General features: G+C 49.3%; 1 protein-coding gene and 1 long non-coding RNA gene across 14 annotated transcripts in view; one reads left to right on the top strand and one right to left on the bottom strand.

Annotated features, from left to right (window-relative positions):
• Nucleotides 1–20774, top strand: part of LOC135245461 (uncharacterized) — a 277471-nt gene that overhangs the window by 209634 nt on the left and 47063 nt on the right. The window lies entirely within an intron of this gene.
• magi2a (membrane associated guanylate kinase, WW and PDZ domain containing 2a) overlaps nucleotides 1–20774 on the bottom strand; it is a 156796-nt gene that overhangs the window by 125742 nt on the left and 10280 nt on the right. For 3 of the 12 annotated variants that reach the window (XM_064319159.1, XM_064319163.1, XM_064319171.1), the window contains one exon: nucleotides 11925–12444. In XM_064319159.1, coding sequence (XP_064175229.1) covers nucleotides 11925–12222 — 298 coding nt within the window. In that variant the 5' untranslated portion in view covers nucleotides 12223–12444. Of the gene's footprint in view, nucleotides 1–11924; nucleotides 12449–20774 lie in introns of those variants that run through there. The other 9 variants (XM_064319167.1, XM_064319172.1, XM_064319170.1 and 6 more) reach the window with 5 other exon arrangements.

Here is a 20774-nt window from a genome sequence, read left to right as displayed (position 1 = left end):
TGAAAATGACAGGGGGGTCCGACCCACAAGACAAAAGAGAGAAGCCGTTAAAGCCCGGAGAGAAGAGCGGGAAGGAGCGCCATTGGACGAAACGGACGCGTCTTCCCGCCACGCCCTGAGGGACAGCCAATGACGCGAGTAAAAAAAAATTTTTTAAAAAGAGAAGAAATGCCGTAACGGCGCACATCTGTCATCTCCTGAGTCGCTCATCATCTTCATCTTCATCGTCGTCCTTCGTGCGGTTATTATTATGGACGTGCGACGGGGGAATTCTGCGGCTCCGGTAATAGCTGATATTCGCAAGGCCAGACTCGCTGACGGCGATGCCTCCACCGCCTCCCTGCTCTGCGTTACAGCGCGGAAGCAAACCGCAACCGAGTCCCAAAATTCGCGGAAGTGGACGAGCAACATGGCCAACTTCGGCAAAATATTCAAACGTAAAAAATTTTGTTTGTATAACAAAATATTTCAACTCGCAAGCGTTATTATTAAGGAGAGCGTCTAGAGCTCAGAGTCTAGAGAGCTACTGAGTACTCTGTGAATTTGGCTGGTACAGTAAGAACGATCAGTTGCCATTAATAAATAAGGGGGTCAGGCAAGAAATTTACAGCTGAAGTTCAAATGTCTGATGAGAAGGACGACTCACTTGACCACATTGTAACATTCGTCAGGTCAAAACAGCGCCCAAAATATTTGAAATCGAACTTGAACGGACTAACCGGAATGGCTCCACACCTACCTGGACACAGTCAGGGCGACCTCTCCTTAAAACTTGCTGCCCCCAGAACCTGAGCCCATTCCCAAGCACGCTGTATTTTATAAAGATGTTCCACCGAGTGAATTTTCAGTGAATCCTTAACTGGGTATTTAACAAGCTTCATGCGCCCCCGGTGGCAGTTAAAGGGAAAAGACAGCGCATTTATTCAAACCTGAGTGTTAATAATTTCTGGTTTCGTGTCGTTAACATTTTATAAATGACGCTCGATTTGATTCGCAGGTTGTAAATTATTTTAAATTGATGTGTGAAATCTTCCGTCGTTTTCCACGGGCAGCGTTCTTCCAACTTGGCACCTGGATACATTCCCATCAAGCATTTCACCAACACCACCATAGACGTCACAGAGAAAGAGCCGTCGCTGTGAACTGAGGGAGCTCGAGGCAAGGGAAACATGGAAAAGACTGTGTGCACTGTGTATCAAGAGAAAGTTAAATCTCTCAGACAATATTTACCTAGGAGGTTTTGGACCTTCGTGGATTTTGGTAAGGCATACAAGGCACTCTGGGATAAAGGAGTCCTCCAGCCCCTGTCTGGCTGCAGTGGTTCATTGTATCTGAAGCACCACAGACGTCTTCTGTGAATGCGGTCCGTAGGGAGCTGGAGGTTTCCTGGCCTCGTTAGAGTAACTACGAGTCCTACAGCACGTCACCCATAGAGACACATGCAGTAATGTATGTTCTCTCAAAGAAGCAAAGCACTCTGGGATTAGGGGGGGCAGTGAACTTTGGGTTTTGCAATAACAAACAAGGTAGCTCCACTTCCTGGAAAAAAAAAAAAAAAAAAAACACATTCAAGGCACTTGCTGATTCATTTGTCAAACCAGACATATGTCCAAAGCTTTGACCTTAAGGGACCCATTTAAAGTCTCGGCAACAACCCGTTGGGCCAAAAACAGCCAGATTAGCAGCTGAAAAGGCAAGGGCACCATTTAGCCATTTTTCAATGCTTATATCACACCTAACCGTCACAGCACAGCCTTTGCGTGGGCCAGCCAATCTGTGTTTCTGTGAACGAGGCTTCCGACAATACTGCAGGCTATTACCGGTCCCGTTATGATGTCATCGAGTTGGAACATCAACTGACTATCGCTTATACAAAAAGAAAAAGAAAAAAGGAAGCGAGAAACCCGTACATAAAATATATATTTTGCATCAGCGTAATGGGGCATTAGCATTAGCGATTTGCTCCGCATTGGCATAACTTTTTACGGGCCGAAGCCAGGGCCTTGGTGGACCCGGTTGGGCCCCGGGCCAAAGCCAGGGCCTTGGTGGACCCGGTTGGGCCCCGGGCCAAAGCCAGGGCCTTGGTGGACCCGGTTGGGCCCCGGGCCAAAGCCAGGGCCTTGGTGGACCCGGTTGGGCCCCGGGCCAAAGCCAGGGCCTTGTGGACCCGCTTGGGCCCGGGCCAAAGCCAGGGCCTTGGTGGACCCGGTTGGGCCCCGGCCCAAAGCCAGGGCCTTGGTGGACCGCTTGGGCCCGGCCAAAGCCAGGGCCTTGGTGGACCGCTTGGGCCCCGGGCCAAAGCCAGGCCTTGTGGACCCGCTGGGCCCGGCCAAGCCAGGGCCTTGTGGACGCTTGGGCCCGGGCCAAAGCCAGGCCTGGTGGACCGCTTGGGCCCGGGCCAAGCCAGGGCCTGGTGACCGGTTGGCCCGGCCAAAGCCAGGCCTTGGTGGACCGTTGGCCCGGCCAAAGCCAGGGCCTTGGTGGACCGGTTGGGCCGGGCCAAAGCCAGGGCCTTGGTGGACCCGGTTGGGCCCCGGGCCAAAGCCAGGGCCTTGGTGGACCCGGTTGGGCCCCGGGCCAAAGCCAGGGCCTTGGTGGACCCGGTTGGGCCCCAGGCCAACGCCGGGGAGGCAGACGGACCGCTACGCTTCCCCAGGCCGGCTTCGGTTCTGGGAGCCTCGCGATTCCTCGGGTAAACGCAGCGGGAAGCACGCGACCGGCTCACACCGGGAATACCGGCTGGGGCAGGGGGGTTGGGGAGGGGGGGCATCGCCGGCGGACTGAGAGACGGACGGCCGGCAAGGCGGGAAAAGGAGAAGGGCGGTCGTGAAACCAGACGGGGGTGAAAACAAACGCGGGTTCGCTCGTTTAAACGTATTTCAAAATTATGAGGGGTGGTTGGGGGGGGGGGGGGCGGGGGTGGTTTTGTCAATCTGGGTAAGAGCATGCTCAGTAGACGCGATAAGCAACACTTCAAAAAAAGCTGCGCGTGAAATGTTTTCTGTGAAATGAAAGATACCGCTAATTATTAGCGCTGAAAGCTTTCCAATACAGACGAGACAGAAAAGGGGTTAGCTCTGGTGAGTTATCAGGACACAGCAGGCTGCATCAGAGAGGGGGGGGGGGGGGGGCGGATGGGAAAGGGGGAGGGAGGGAGAGAGAGCAAAAGAGAGAGACAGCGGGAGAAAGAGGAAAAGGAGAGAGACACAGAAAGAGGGAAAGAAGGAGAGAAAGACTGAAAAAGGGGGTGAGAGAGTTAGAGGGAGGATGGGACAGTGGGTTTTTAATCTGAGAGAGAGATGGCAAGAAAACGGTAATAAGAAGGGAAGATGAGGAAAGGGAGGTTGTGGTACATGGCAAGGAGGAGATGGAGAAAGGGCATGATGGTGATCTTTCAGCAGGGAACCGAGAAACACTAAAGCGGATCTTGTTACAAAGTATAAAATGCTTAAATAAGTACAGGTACTGTATAAAGTACAATAAAACAGGCATCGTGGTAAAATAAAATAAAAATGGGTCCACCAATCGCAGTGTGCGCTGGTAACATCCAAAGCAACAATGTCGACAGTGATTGGTGGACAATTCCTGGTCACTCCGACAGGGATTTCAGTACAACCGAAATCCTTTGTGAACCATACAAGAAAACATCTGTGAAAGTTTCAATCCATTCAAGAGTCAGGCCTTACTTCCTGTTAACTAGCATTCGCCAAGAACTTTGTGAGAGCGGTATGTCAAACTTCTTTGGAGTAGTGCAATTCTTTACCAACTCTAGCCATTACAGGGTCAAAGTTTACAAAACTGTTTCTTTTCTTCTTTTTTTTTTTTTTAGAAAATTCAAAATAGTTGAAAATCTAGTCGGGCGCAAATAGATGTGGCGTATATGGACTGATTTGGCTTGACCGAAGGAACTATTAAATAATTATTTTTCTAGACCATAAGGTTCAAGTTATAGACCAAAACATAAAAGCGGCTGTTATAGCGCCACCACCTGGCCAATCTGTATCATTTTTATTGCCTGAGTAGCGGGGGATGTTAACAACCTATCTATGAAATTCAGTAGCTCAAAGCCTAGCTGTTTTTGAGATCCAGATCATTTTAGCGTGGAAAAATATCCTGAACAAAACCAGTAGGGTGTTCCAGCACTTCGTGCCTGGACCTCAAAATATTTCGTTTATTATGTGCCTTTCAAGGTTCCCGAGGACACGGTGAATAAAGTTCTTTCCCCAAAAGTTAGAAAAGCCAAGCCATCCGCACCGAAAGATATTTCAATTATTTTTTTTAAAGAAAGAAAGAACGATTTTGCGGAGGTACATCCATTTCTTGTAGGAGATTGTTCGTGTCAAGGTAAGGGATCTTTCCATTGCAAATAACGGCACAGGAATGTGCGAGAGAATACGCATGAAGGGCACTTGTTGGAACAGATGATTTTGGTTATCAAAGCTGAAGGGGCCAGCTCCTCCCCCACCCCGCCCCACCCCGCACGACCCCGTTGTGTGGCTCATCTCATAGTGACACGTACCGTAGCATCCGTTACCGCTCACCGAAAGCGGCGGCGTTGGAACAGAGCGCCGCCTTCGGGGGGGCCGATTTTGACCGCCGCCTTCGGTGACGGCCATATTGGGGAAGCAGGGGAGGCCGCTGCCTTGACGTCTCTCAAGCCGAGAATTGGACGTTTCCTCGACAAATTAAAAACTTTAAAAGCGCGATCTGTTCGTTCAGAGGCATTCTACCTGAGATACGGCCCCAGGCGCTTGTAATGATCCGCTTACTCTCCCTACCCAATCTAAATATGTTGTGACAGGGCTATTCAAACTCCTATGCTCAGTCCCAGGGGTTGGCTGTGTTCCAATTCTGCTCTGAAGAAACTATATTTGAATATATGTACATATATATATATACGCACATATACACGACCCCAGGTTAAACATAGTTAACCCTCAGTCCAAGTTGAACACGTGTTCTGTACTGGACCGATTCTCTAGGTTTCATCATACTGTTCCGGTTTGTAACACTTGTTGTCGCGCCTGATAGGGTCTGCAAATGCCTAATGTAATTAAGTCACAGCACTGAGCAAGCAAGCACGCACGCAATCAAAGGTCAAGTGAAGTACACAGGAAGAATTCTTAGTGAGCAATCACACTTTTGTTTTGCTTTTCATCTGAAGAATGTGCTGATGTCACAGGAAAAGATAAGAGGGCACATCAGAGGAGGAGGAGGAGGAGGCTACAGAGGGAGGAGGAGGCGAGCGGCTGGATTTTTCCCATCCGCGGGACGTCACGAAGAGGAAGCAGCTTCGCGGTTCGGATTGGGAATCGGTACGATCTTATCCAACAAACGAGCGATTTAACCAAGAAACCAAATGAGCTAATGTAAGGTGTCTTTTTTTGTACAATAGATTAGCAATGCCTTGGTGGTCAAGAAAATAGTCTAATGTAAAATGCGCACCGTAATCGATTTGGCGAAAAATAATTGTGTGTGACACAACCTCCGGTCTACACGGTGCTTTACTTTTTAATTCATTTGACATTTGTTTTGGAAGCCAGATTGAATAACTTAATGAATTTGTTTGCGCTGTCACATTTACTTACACTACCGACGAGCGGATAGGGGCAGTTGGGTAGCGAGCACGCCTCTGAGCTGGCCCTCTCTCGTTGCGCTTGCACGTTCATTTAAATATTCGTACGTTGAGGTCGTTTGGCCTCGCCGCGCGTCCGTCAAGTTCCCGGACAGGCGGCGACCCGAACCGCAGCTCGCCGGTCTCCGTTAACTCCCATCAAAACGTGCATCTTGTCGGTTTCGTCCACCATCTTTGGCATCGCGGAACACGAGAAGAGAGAGAGGCCGGTGACATCGCATGCCTGACGCGACTAAAGAAACCAAGACATCACAGTCACGTGCAAATATAATCCAGAGCCATGCCCCCCTCCCCCCCCCCAGCCCCAGCCCCAGCCCCACCCCCTCACTGTCCCATTTGCACGCGACACATTTTGACATTTTCGTACATGCCGTTCTGCTCCCAAGGGGCTCGTTGGAGTTGGGTCAGCCGAAGCTTGATAACAGCCGTCTAACCCGCCTGCACGAAGTCGAGCGCAGGCTCATTTCCATTCAAATAAGTTCCCCTCTACCTGCCTCGGTTTCACACTCAGGCATTTAGCGCACGTCCCTTATTGCGCTAATTTAGCCGACGCTCCTATCCGCAGCGGCTTACACTATAGCGAGAAACGCGAGCGCATTCCCCCTCTGATTAAAACAACCGGTAGCGCCAGACTTTGTGTGTAACAACAGTCCCAGAGCGACGAGCAAAGATGGCGATCTAAAAAAAAAAAGATGCTCAACAAAGACGAATTTCCGAATACGTCCAGATTCCATCGGGTGGACGAGCCCTAAGCAGGAGCCAGTGGGGGGGGGGGGGGGGTGGACTCTTCAGCGGAGGTGAGATAGGGACACCGCGAAAATAAATAATAAACTTGCTAGTTGGCTCAGGCCTCGAGTCTTTGATGAGTTTGTTGAAAGTCGTAATGGCACTGTTAAAATATAGGCTTTCTGACTGAGGATCCGTCTGCTGGCAGCGCCCGGCTTTCAGCGAGAGAGCCTAGGCTGAGGGGGGACAAAGGCTGAGCCGTAGTATCAGTGTGTATGTGTGTGTGTGTGTGTGTGTGTGTGACAGGAAACCATAACAGTCATGACCAGGTCTGAAAATGACAGACATTGACAAACAGTCCCTGGGTCGCCAGGAACCGTGGGAGGAGGTCGGGGGGGGGGGGGAGGGGGGAGGAGGAGGAGGATGAAGGACATGACCTGAGAGGGTGAGGCAATTTACTGCACGAGCAAACCATAAGACACGCCCACTGCAGCTCAATGCCAGCCAGCTGAAGAGTAGAGGGGTAAGACTGCCACTCAAGTGTCTCTCTCTCTCTCTCACACACACACGCACACACACACACCACTCTTCCATCAATCTTAAACATGCAGACGGCTCTATTGAGAGCAATGCTGTGATAGTGAACGTAATGACATAAAGACAGCGTTAACACCGATGTGCGCGCACTTCGTATAAGGGAAGCGGGGGTTCCTCTCGTCTACATCATCAGACGCAATTTGTCCAAGCACAAGAGCGTTCGCAAGTCGAGCGGGGGAAACTGATGTCACAGCTCCGCATTGCTCTTCAGCACCAAGCGAAAATACACGCTTGATGACTTTGGGGCGAATTTTTCCTTCAGAGGTGAAGTAGATGCATTTTCTCAGGGTCTGGTCCTCTGACTCGGCCTTGAACCCGAGCCATCAAGTGAGGGCACTTCGTTCCCCCCCCCCCCCACAGCCCGCCCACCCCCACCCCCACCCCCGAGGTCACGGAAGGGGTCCCCTGAATACGTCAGAAGCAGAATGGAGGTGGGGGGGGGGGGGCTGGCTTGCGGACAGACTCCCACCCCCCAATGGCAGGAAGGCTGGTGACACGAGCAACTGACTACTGACTACAGACTGACTGCTTCAGTATTTACCAGCGAGAGAGCAGGGGCAACCAGTCAGCAACATATACAGAGAGAGAGAGATCGAGAGAGAGAGACAGAGGGATAGAGAGAGAAAGACGGACAGAAAAAGTAAACCAAAGAAGAAGAGACAAAGAAAGACGTTAAAGAAACTGAACTAAAATCGGGCTGAGAGAGAGAGAGAGAGACAGAGGGATGGAGAGAGAGACACAAAGACAGAGGGATACAGAGACAGAGAGGGAGAGCGACAGACAGAGATAGAGAGAGAGACGGAGGGATAGAGAGAGAAAAAGGAAACCAAAGAAGAAGGAAGACATGTAGAAGAAACTGAACTAAAATCGGGCTGAGAGAGAGAGAGAGAGAGAGAGAGGGAACAAACAGTAAACGCGTGGACTCAAACGCCCCAGAGACGGCAGCCCGAGAGCTTACTCCATCCCTCTCGGACACACGCGCACTCCGCCAAGAGAGGAGAAACAAACCCTGAACACTCTACCGCACGTGTGGGACGGGAGGAGAGAGGAGAGAAAGAGAGGGAGACTGGGGGGGGGAGGTGGGCAAGTGAGAAAGAGAGGAAGAGCATACATTAGGGAAGAGAGAGAGAGAGAAACAGAGAAGAGGGGCTGGAAGAGAGATAAAGGGAGAGAGGGAGAAAGGGGGGGTTGGGGGTTTTGGGGGGGGGGGGGAGAGGCAGACCAACACAATCAATAGAAGCAGCGGGATTCTCACCGGCGCAGCCGCTACAAATTCGAGCCGTCAAGCCGCAAGCAACGGCGGCCTTCGCCCGAGGGATTTAGCACCTCGGGATAAATTAACGATTTGGGGGGGGGCGGGCGAGTGCCAGATGACCTGCATTTCACCCTCGCACCTTGCCCGGTCTCTCCGGACGGCGGCATCTGGCGCAAAGGGAAGTAGAAAGAGGCCGACGCAGGAAACAGCCGTCGCCTCCGCCGCCAAGGGCCTCCGAAGCTCGGAGGTCCTCCGGCAGTCCATCATGCACCGCGGGGAGCGCGGAGACTCACGCTTCCCGCGGAAACGATTCCTTTACAGGAGGTCACATTTTTAATTGGTTTAAACGAACGACTGACGGGCAAAATCGCTGAGGTCCGAACCGCTCAGAGTGTGGTTCGCTGACACCGAGCTCTCTGTGGGTAATAGAGCGCACGCAGGCAACAGAAATGCACGGCAAATCGCCACGACCTGAACCGAGCCCAATTACTTTTAACAGAGAGGGGGAAATAAACTACGGAATAACTTGAACAAGTTCTCAAAACCCTTAATTGACAAAAGACACAGGGCTGGAAAACAAAAAAACAAACGAAACAAAAGAACAGAATACTTACTGGGTGGCCCAGGAGAGTTTTAGTTTATTCCCCGCATTACGCGTTAGAGGAGAAAAAGAGCACAGGGCCTACGCTGAATTTTCAGCCATTCTGTTGCTGCACGTTTCCAGCAGAAACTTATAAGAACGGCTCAGAGGGAAAAGGCAAGGGAACCGCACAGACCAGCAGAGTGTTTTACCACAGCGGACTGGAGCGCGCTGCGGATGTAATGCTAATGCCGCTAGCGCCACACGAATGCATTTATATGGCGACGTGCTAGCGAGCTAATCGGGCTTCAGGAGCGACCTGCTAGCAGGCTAATCGGGCTTCAGGAGCGACGTGCTAGCGGGCTAATCGGGCTTCAGGAGCGACGTGCTAGCGGGCTAATCGGGCTTCAGGAGCGACCTGCTAGCGGGCTAATCGGGCTTCAGGAGCGACGTGCTAGCGGGCTAATCGGGCTTCAGCGGCAGGTGACCAGCTTGCATCAGCAACAGGGGGGAACCGCCGGAAAACGTTTCAAAGACGCGTCCGCAGCGTTTTTCTCAACTCGCTGCAACCTAAAAAAAGGATTTTTTAAAAGTGAGTTAACTTTTCCAGCGGGGAAAATGCATCATCTGGTTCTGATTGCAACGTAGCTGGAAAGCTGCGCTTTGGGAGCGGGGGGGGGAAATCATAGCTCTAACACATTTATGTATGTGCCCCACAACCACTATGTTCACAGGAGACTCACCTGTCAAGCTCTCAATTATGAGCCTAACTCCTCTACTCGGTACGGTAGGACCCAACTAACTTTGAGGACGTGCGTCGCGCGGCAGCGACCCCTGCTGGTCAAATCGAGCGACCTCAGGCTGCAAGTCCACCTGCTGAGTAAGCGCTGGTTCTCGGGCCTTGTGGTTAAAGATGTGAGGTCACTGCTGAGGATTGTTGCCGTTTCAATAAGATGCTTATTTATTTCACACAAGAAGGCACGCCAAATATTCTTCAAAGTCATAGGCAACACACCGACTACCTGATCCAAGTCCTCTGCATTGTACTGTATTGTACTGATAGCATCTGACTATTTTCAGCAGCGAGAGAGAGAGAGAAGGAAAGAGAAAAAGAGAGAAACAGAGACGGAGAGCGAGAGGCCTGTAATTCTGCATGTGAAGATCCAACTTGTTTCCTCTTTTTTTTTTTTGACAGAGAATGCAAAATATGATCCTTACGGAATCCATACAGCTCATTTTTACAAACCCTAGATTTACACTTTGCGCTCTCAGAAAGCAATCATGATATGCAAATTCCTGAAAATGATCTGTGGCGATAATATTTCTGACCAGCACACAGTAACTCACAGGTTTCCCCAGCGCACAGCGAGCCTTTACGACAGTACGCTCGGTGCGTGTGGTTTCCAAGGAAGCTCATCGACCACCTATGGGGTGCAACGTATCTCCCTCAGTTTTGTCCCCTGTAGGGGACATGAGCCTGTTAATCTCAAGAACCATAATATTCAACTAAGCTGAAACCACCAGCATGACAAAGGGCTTGCAATAAAAAAAAATTGAAAATATGTTCACTGGCACGTGTATATAGAGGACACTACTGCAAAATAAATAAATAAATAAATAAATAAAATAATTAAACTTTTTTTCTGCCGGGTCACAGGAAGATGTGGTAATTTCAGAAACCAGGTGTGAAGTAAGAAATTGTTTGCTTCTACACAACCCTCAGGAAACTTTATTTGTGGGGAAAAAAATGCAGAGACACGGGAGGGAGCTCCTTTCCAATGCAAAATTTCAGGTAGGCCACGCGACAGTAGGCGTCATTGTGGGCGCCTGCCCATAACCCCTCCTGGGGATTTATTTGCTTAGGCCCACCTGCCTCTAGCTGATAGCCTAACTGTTAACACTGTTAAAGAACACCGTCAATGCAAGGCCAATAACTGACCAATAACTCTGCCATCTACCTGCAAAACTATCAAGCCACAAAGGCTTTCAAGAATTCCATTTTTTAAATATTCATTTGAGAGTCATGTCAGATTTTCCCGCAGACCAAAATCTTTTACATTCAGCCATACGCAGTCTGGTGACTCATTTACCTTGCAACCAATTTCTAATGTTAAGATGCAGAAATGGTCTCTCTTCAGAAATCGACTGTTGCATGCAAGCTGAGCAGAAAGCTTCATGCCAATCTGTAAAAACTAACGAGGGTATTCAGCATCACCAACTGTGCATCTTGACAAAGGCGCATAGGTACTTGTTTCATGTATAACCTTCGCTTCTGTGCAATAAGTACACTCTGAAAATGACATTAATCCACATCGAATGTGCCTGAATTGTTTCGTTTAGCTTATACTGATATAAATGGAATAATAGGACGAATCGAAGGTACGGTGTAACATTCTAGCATCAGGAGAAATTGGAAGTTATTTGGATATTAACGTGGTTTTTGTAAATATGTTCCAGGTTTTAGGCGTTTATTTAGCAAACGGACAATACACATGCGTTACTTTGTATGCGTATGTGTAAAATACGCAGGAAAACAAATAAACAAGTGAAGATAAATGCCAAACCCACACGTGCAGCCCTGTTGAAACTCGCTCGCTTGCGAGGTAACAGTAGCAGGTTACCACTCTTTTTCATAAAAGCCAAGGGCATGAATCCCATATCCTACATTCCAAAATAGGGAAAACAAAACTTGTGTTGCGAGCATGATTTGCGAAAATGATAAGAAACCTGAAACGCTTAAAAACTCAAAAAGCAGCCGACTGCACGCTATCTTGGCACTATCTTAGGGAACACACCCACTTTAGTGGTTGCATGGATTCCGCTACTTGGCAACAATCCGCTAACAACTTCGAGGTTTTAACAACGAAATCAAGTTTGTTGCCCTTCTCATGAAGTAAAATATCAAGGAAAAGACAAAGCAGGCAAAGTTTATGCTAACCTGTATGGGCTGTATGATTTATACGCACTGTCAACTTAGGACACCTTTCCCCATTAAACAATGGCTGTAAAGACTGGAAGTGTCATTATAGTGACAATCGACAGCACCGGACCACACGGGTGTAAGGCGAGGTCACGCGCACATTAATTAACAGATAAGCAAACCAGCATTTTGAGTTGTCAGAGTATCTCACCTTGTTTGACACACTTAAGTCGGACGGGGTCCTTGCTGTGCTTGATGACAGCCAACACGTCCCTAATGGTAAGTCCGGCCACCGGCGTGTCATTAACCTCCAGCAGGAGCTCGTCTTGTAACAGCTTGCCGCTCTGGAAGGCCACCTTGCCCTGCTTCACCTCCCCGAGGTGCGGGAACTGCCCGTGTTCGGCGCCCCCTTTCAGCTCGAACCCCAACTCGCATTCTGCGTTCTTGCTGAGGACAGTCTCGTGGACTTTGTTGGTCCAGTGGTTTTTCTTTTTCAGAGTCTTGGACATCGCAAAATATGACGAGCGTTACATGAGGAGGCGCCGCGCGTCAAGTTCTCAGGTGTCGCGCGCTGCTGGTCTCGGCCAACAGGAGACGCTTGGGATTTTCAATCACGGTGAACGTCAGCGGTATCCATATCGGCTCTCTTCCACAGCTGCCTGGCGCTGGCGTTTCACTGTGGAGGAGCTGCTTTTACTCGCAGTTGCAGGAAAGTGACCCGGATGTGATGTCTGGAGGAGGAGAGAAAAGGCAGAAGGGCTTTTAGAATCCCACCGCCGAAGTGGCGAAAACGGAGGAAAGACGAGGTGGGAGTATTTCAACCGTGGCTTGTCAAACGAGCAAAGCGAGGACTCCGGAGTGAATCCGTGCACGTGACTTCCACGGCGCACGTAAAATAATGTCAATACTACGGAACATACGGAAAACGAAGGAAATTGAATGTGCAAGAATAGTGGCGAAAGATTACTGTGCTGTCAAGTCTGCGACGAATGTGCGAATTGCAAGGTGAAATTTAATTAGGCTACTCCGGGTCTAAAGCCTACACAACCTCCGTTTTTTATTATGTATAATTTGTCTGTGGAATTAATGGGCAATTAAAATATATAAGCAGGCAATAAACGCGATTCTCGCAACACACACTGACGGGAGCTCTAGGAGAGCCTTTTTGTTGTTATTACTTATTAATGGAAACGCGGTTACGCCCAGCGGCGACCGGTCGTTCATTATTAAACGAGTCAGAAATTAGACGTAAAAAAGATATATCTCGAGAATGACAGCATTAAAGCAGCTACCCTCGCGTAGGAGACTACAAGCGCATTATAGCCTTTCTCTCTCGCATACACACACACACACACACACAGGGAATGAGACACTCATTAATGTTTCCCACGGTCCCATTGTCAGGGCACGAGGAAATCGATGCATGCATAATTTAGGCCGTTTTTGTTTCCCCCGCATTGTAAATGCCGTTTTGCTGTTGGTGGGGGCCGGGTTCCAGCCCGGTCCCAGCCCTTAGTTTGACTGGTGTACGGTCTTTGATCGACTCATTCAAAGCACTTTGGGTTTATTAATTTTTTTTTAATTTTTTTTTTAAACAGCCATCTCTTTCTGAAATTGTGCACCAACTCAAAATGGAAGCAGATACATAACTTTGAATCCACAACGCAGATTTAACACACCTACACATTTATGTTCCAAGACACACTGATAGAGACCACCCCCACTAACATCCGTTATAGTTCCTGTCCTAATGACATGGGTTGCAGGGGCTTAAGCCTCAGACAGGCTATGCCAAACAGCTTGCTACCTCGCACTGACATCACGGAGGTAACCAGCGAGAGTGGCTGCATAAGAGCGAATGAATAAATAAAACATTTGATAGCGCTCCACTTTCTTGCAGGTGAAGACACTCCCATCAGCAGCAACAAGGTGGAAGGAAACACAAGCGCACGGTTGTGTGCACTGCATATCATGCCCAGAGAGCAACTGACAGGAGATTTGAGATTGAGACGACTGGCTCCCCTCTGATTTGCTGCGAGCTGTGCTGGCTTCGACGCGGCGAGCCTGGCGTCGAATAAAACGACGCCTGGATTAACTCTAATGAAATAATTGAGATTACGGCCGGATATCCCCCCCCCCGCGCGAACCTGAAAGCAGATAGCACAGGGAATTGGATTGTGTTTAATCCAGGGAAGGATAATCCAGGGTGGAGCGAGGGGGGAGGAGGGGGATTATGGGATTGCGCCGTTTGCCGGGCCAGTGCTCCAGGAGGGAACGGAGGCTAACGCTAAATCGGAAACGCGCTGTCCGCAGAACTGGGTCCTCGCACCCACGAAGCCCGCGGGGGAGCTCCGTGTTCCGGAGTACGTGGGAGGAACCCCGATGACATCACAGAGGGGAGTGTTGCAACAAAGGCAGGAATTCGTTTAAGAGGACTGTTTTGGCTAGGGGAAAGAACTCCCTGAGTCAAGTGTTTTAACTAGGAGAAGAATTCCCTGAGAGAAGTGTTTTTGGATCGGGGGAGGATTTCACGGGGGGGGGGGGGCGGTGCTGATTGGGCACTCACAGGGGGCTCAGGTCACATGGGGAGCAGGACTGGAAGCGCTTCAAGCGAAGTCAGCGTGACCGAGGGACTTTTAAAACACAAACTTGCACACGCTCGCAGGAAAATAAGGGTTCACTGGCTCGCCTTCATAGGGGAAACCTCTTTGGTTCTTTACGGAACCCTCTATGGTAGGTGTGCGAAAAGCGTGAAAGCTTCCTTAACCGAACCATTTTGCCAGGCAAAGAATGCTGAAACTCGATAGGGTTTCTCTATGGAGACGCAGAGGACCCTTTTGAAACCTTTACTTCCGAGAGTGTGTTTTCCACGTTTCTCAGAAAAAAAGGTATAATAAAAAAGTGCCTACAAAATACGCACAGATGCTCGTCACTGGGGTGGAACCCTATTAGTGCATAAAATTGGACCTCCAAGCTAGCGATACATAATTAACTTGTACCTTTTTTTGTGTTTGTAATAGGCACTTATTAGCACCAAAATAGAACATTATTGTACTTTCAGGGTACATTTGGCAAAATGTGTTCCCTGGAGAACAAAAGTGTACCTCCAACTGTACCTTTCATTTCTGAGTGTGCGCGCGTTAACGCAGCGTGAGTCCCCAGATCACCGGGGGGGTGGGGGGGGGGGTAGATGTGTATCGCCAGGGAAACAGGTGGCGGGGGGGGGGTCTTTCCGGCGATTGCCGCCTGTGCTGGCCTGGCGGAGTTCCGGAGCTGACCCGTCCTCATCTCGCTCACAGGGTTTCTGCGTCCAACCGGCACGGCCAGGCGCGGGGCGAAAGAACGAGAGCAGGACGGATGCCCGCACACCAGCAAAACGCCCCCTGGTGGTGTAGTCACGCTGCAGCAATCAGAACCATTTCAGATACAGTGTGCCCTTATGAGGGTGAACCATCCTCTCGTAGGCATGACAAGTTCGTCATTAAGAACAATTTATAAAACCGCCTGTTACAATTCTGGGGGGTGGGGCAATGCAGGTGGAACGAAAACCAGCACACGCAGGGGTCGAGACCCACCGCTTCAGGGGCGCTAAGAAACGCGTTGATTGACAGGGACCCGCCAAACCCCCTGGCACCACAGCGGGGTTCGTGCTGACATTAATAAAGCTGTGTTATTAATCACACCGGGGGGGGGGGGAGGTGACTCGACCCCGAGACAAGACAAGATTTCCGGGGGGGGGGAGCGCGGCGGGAGAAATGTCTCTCTTCCGTAAGAGAGAGAGAGAGAGAGAGAGGGGGGCGGGCGACCTGGGATCAAAGGGAACCCGGGCACGCAGAAGCGCTGCGCGGATCAAAGTGAAAATAAAATAGAGCCGAATCAACAGCGCCTTATTAAAAACAAACCAGCAGCCCGATGTGCTTCAAAAAATTTAAATGACTGTCAAAATACAAACTCGCACACTCCTGGGCTGCTGCAGCTGAGAACCCCCCGAAATTAAATTATGCACTTACTGATGCGCCAGGTGATTACCCTTAAAGAGGTGAAGTCTACACAGTCTCACTGTACAAGGGACGGGAAATGGCTGCTCAAGTTAAAAATTTAAAGCTCAGCATTAATTCTTTGGAGAGTAAGTTTTTTTTTGGAAAGTTAAAAAAAAAAAAAATATTTTTCAAAATTCTAAATCAGTGTTCTAGAACTCCGTGGATTACCAGAAGTGATTGTGACATCGGCATAATCTCATATTTGGGATCTTGCAACGGCGGTGCCCGATCACGTCGGCGCCGCGGAGGACAGGGGGAAACGCAGGGTGTGTTAAGTACGCTCTGCACCCCCCGAATGCAGCGACGTCTTCCTTCCCCGCGACGAGCTCGCGGAGGGGGCGAAGAAATGTCGAGAACGCGCGATTTTTGAACAGTCGGAGGCGACGTTTCGCGCGCGCGTCGCGATGACACAAACCGAGGGCGCGGCTGGGCTTCGACAAAAGGAGAGAAAAAAGAAAAAGCTATTTGGAGTCAGAGGCGACGGACGGCCGCAGACTGGTGGGAAAAGAACGCGGGGACGGGGAGCCGGTTTTTTTCCGGACTCCCACGGACGGTCTTCCGTCCCATTCCACGCCCCCCGACGGTCCCGCTGCTGGGGGGGGACAGTCGCGTCCGTCATTAAAAAAAACGCTCGGGAGTGAACAATGTGCAATGCGCTGACGCCGCGCTCGCTGGGGCGGACTTTAATTTAGAGTCAACCCGAAACACAAACAGCTCAACCGGACAGAGGTTACAGAGGTCGTTTGTGCACACGCTCAGTGACATCGACATTATAAAGGAAGTTTGTGCACACGCTCAGTGATACTGAGGTTATAAAGGAGGTTTGTGCACATGCTCAGTGATACTGAGGTTACAAAGGAAGCTTGTGCACATGCTCAGTGATACTGAGGTTACAAAGGAAGCTTGTGCACATGCTCAGTGATACTGAGGTTACAAAGGAAGGCTGTGCACATGCTCAGTGATACTGAGGTTACAAAGGAAGGCTGTGCACATGCTCAGTGATACTGAGGTTATAAAGGAAGTTTGTGCACATGCTCAGTGATACTGAGGTTACAAAGGAAGCTTGTGCACATGCTCAGTGATACTGAGGTTACAAAGGAAGGCTGTGCACATGCTCAGTGATACTGAGGTTACAAAGGAAGTCTGTGCACATGCTCAGTGATACTGAGGTTATAAAGGAAGTTTGTGCACATGCTCAGTGATACTGAGGTTATAAAGGAAGTTTGTGCACACGCTCAGTGATACTGAGGCTATAAAGGAAGCTTGTGCACATGCTCAGTGATACTGAGGTTATAACGGAGGTTTGTGCACATGCTCAGTGATACTGAGGTTATAAAGGAAGTTTGTGCACACGCTCAGTGATACTGAGGTTACAAAGGAAGCTTGTGCACATGCTCAGTGATACTGAGGTTATAAAGGAAGCTTGTGCACATGCTCAGTGATACTGAGGTTATAAAGGAAGCTTGTGCACATGCTCAGTGATACTGAGGTTATAAAGGAAGCTTGTGCACATGCTCAGTGATACTGAGGTTATAAAGGAAGCTTGTGCACATGCTCAGTGATACTGAGGTTATAAAGGAAGCTTGTGCACATGCTCAGTGATACTGAGGTTATAAAGGAAGCTTGTGCACATGCTCAGTGATACTGAGGTTATAAAGGAAGCTTGTGCACATGCTCAGTGATACTGAGGTTATAAAGGAAGCTTGTGCACATGCTCAGTGATACTGAGGTTATAAAGGAAGCTTGTGCACATGCTCAGTGATACTGAGGTTATAAAGGAAGCTTGTGCACATGCTCAGTGATACTGAGGTTACAAAGGAAGTTTGTGCACATGCTCAGTGATACTGAGGTTATAAAAGCAGGGAGTTAAATTGAGGTTACAAAGTTGGGTTTTTTGCATGCTGTGCAATAAGTGTATTGTTTCCGCAAACTGATAATCTGGCCAGTGCCAAAGCTGGCACATCCCTCGGGTGGCCAATCACAGTGCTCATTCCCAGACAGTCAGCCATATTTATTTCTGAAAGTCTGACCTTCTGGTTTCAGAGACAAGGTAGTGAGACCTTTCAGAACGTTCTCAGCCGGATTAATAATTTTTCGTCCACATCTGCGATTCAGAGCGCACTCCCGACTCCATGCGTGATGAGCGTCGTGAAAAATGAAAAAAAAAAGGATCACTTTTATTTTTTAGTAACCTCTGTCCGGTTTTAAGAGAAAGAAATTCATTTTTCCGCAGTTTTCTTTTGCGAGGACGCTCTTCCGAGAAACCGTCGGAGCCAGATGAGCCCGTTGCGCAGTTGACGTCCGTCAGAGCACGCCAACGGGTCACTTTGAGCCTCTCTGAAAGCCCGACGTGCTCAGACCACAGCGAAAACGCTCACTCAAAGTTTCTCCGAGTCTCCGGGAATTTCAATACCCGGAGAGAATCCCAGTCCGGTGCGTTTAAAAAGGGCGGCAACCCGCCGGACGAGGTTTTCCGCTCCGCGAACTTGATTTCGGCTCCTGGGAAGTTTGCGCGTTCGCCGTCCGCGGCGCGCGCGCACGCTAAACCCCCGTTCAGCGCGGTCTCGGACGGCGGTGTCCTCGGCTGAGAGTTAAACCGCTTTCTCTGCGTTGCCGTGGCAACGTGACGTCGCCGTTTTGGCAGCGGTTACTTAGGAACAGCGACGTTTGCTCCGTCAAGAGTTGACAGGCATTGCTTTGTAGCCTTCTAATAATACTGATGTTACATGTCCAGGTAATAAATAAGCTAGTTTTTGTTTGCATTCAATGTTATTATTATTGTGGTTGTGGATGTGGATGTTAATAACATCATCATTACAGTTAAGAGTATGATTATTATGATTATCAATAACACTATTATAACATATATGAACATATAAACATATATTTGTGCGCACAAAGCAACAAGTAACTATTCAAACGGTCTGAAATGCACTGCAGCATCTAGTTCACAAAATGGCCCGAATGGACATTTTTTGTGACAAGATGATTACTGAATATGTGGTTCAATGAATCCTTAGGCAAATCGCTGAACAGCTTGCCAACCAATTCAGTCGGGTCAAAAAAAAGACATTGTCCATTTAACCCTGGTGTCCTGAAGCGACCGTTGAGGGAGGTGCAGTGCGTTCCCACCGACCGCGTGCGGTCCTAATTCCCGCTGTACCGCGCGCTTCTCGGTCGCCCCATACTGAATCGATATTTCCTTTGCCAAAATTTTTTTGTTCGGATGACCCAGATACTTAAGTGTTTTCTTCCCTCCCCTCTCCGTGGAGCTTCGTCAATCGAGCGGGTCTTGGCTCAACAGTGACCCCTGGTGTTCAGATTTGGTACGCACAGTGCCGGGGACGAAAAGTGCGGTTGTCATAGCACTATTGTAATATGCTACAGGTCAAATGATCCATGTAGAAAGTGGTCATTGTTTATAACTGATTAAATGAGAAACTGGCAGGTGAATGGGGCCCTAATTAAAGGCACTGTGGACAGCTGGTCACTGAAACTGAACCACTTGCGGTTTGCGAAGAGTTAAAAGATGTTAAAAGAAAACTTCCCATCCTATATTGCGAATAAAATGAGGAAAAAACCGTGGAAGAACTTAAACACACATTTTAATAGCACTCATTTCTCAAGAGGTTGGCTGTAACAAATCCCAGCATGCACTGGGGTCAAGCCGTGCAATGATTGCCCCAGGACCCCGCGAACCTCTGAATCATACAATGTATTTAGGCCAGTGGGGTAACCAACCCTGTTCCGGGAGATTGCCCTGTAGGTTTTTTCACTTCAACCCTAACAACGCGCATCTCATTCAACAGCTTTTCTTTGTTGAGCTGCTAATTAGTAGAGTTAGGAGTGCCAAATTAGTGTCGAAATAAAAACCTACAGGAATCTCCATATCTCCAGGAACAGGAGTTGGTTACCACTGATTTAGGCTGTTTTCATGCTCATCGTTACATTTTACATTACATTACAGGCATTTAGCAGACGCCCTTATCCAGAGCGACTTACACAACTTTTACATAGCATTTTACATAGTATCCATTTATACAGCTGGATATATACTGAAACAATTCCGGTTAAGTACCTTGCTCGAGGGTACAACGGCAGTGTCCTACTGACCTTTCGGTCACAAGCCCAGTTCCTTACCCACTGTGCTACGCTGCCGCCAGTCATCGTGTTCACTTTTTTCCCCCCGAAGCTGAGAACACTTTCCCTCCAAACGCGGCTAATTTGGCGGTCGTGAAAGCTTTTACCGAACCAGCATGTAACAGCATCGCCGCGGCTCTTGTGTTGTTCAAGATGACCTCGATTGAGAGAAGCAACTGCGGTTTGTTTTTCTGCTGGCCAGAATGCGGTCTGCACCAGTTCGCTCGGGTTCCAGAACACGAGACGACGGGGGGGGGGGGGGGGAGGCGAGTACGGGGCTGTGACATCATAAACAAAGCTCGGCCCAAAACCGCTCGCAGCGGACACACGCAGTGTTGCCGACGCACCACGTCCAATCAGAATTTGAGCGGTGCGAGAACAAACCGTTACTGGGAAGGAAAATAAACAACAAATGCACTCTGTTAAAGGTCTCATCTGCGTTACCTGGCAGGAAGTGGTAATGCCACTTCCTGCACGGTTGACACAACACACACTTTTTTGCCGTCATTGACGTAAGCATTAACAAATGTGTATCTTGTGCTTTTGAACGTATCACGTAGCCATTATGAAGAAGGGTCATTCGTTCACAGGAAGGGTCGCTCACCGCGTCTAGCAGCGCCTCGCTCGCAGTGCCGTCCTCTGACGTCCAGCTACAAGCTGAGGCCATTTTGTGCCAGAAAAACAGAAATGAAAATTTCACGCACGAAAAGCGCTCACTGACGGACACACGCACAGGCATGGTAAATGGTAAATGGACTGCATTTATATAGCGCTTTTATCCAAAGCGCTTTACAATTGATGCCTCTCATTCGCCAGAGCAGTTAGGGGGTTAGGGGTTAGGTGCCCTGCTCAAGGACACTTCGACATGCCCAGGGCGGGGT

Source organism: Anguilla rostrata, chromosome 19 (genome assembly GCF_018555375.3).
Source record: "Anguilla rostrata isolate EN2019 chromosome 19, ASM1855537v3, whole genome shotgun sequence".
Classification (NCBI taxonomy): domain Eukaryota; kingdom Metazoa; phylum Chordata; class Actinopteri; order Anguilliformes; family Anguillidae; genus Anguilla; species Anguilla rostrata.
The sequence above is the reverse complement of the archived record's forward strand: the minus strand, read 5'-3'. Positions and strand labels throughout refer to the sequence as shown.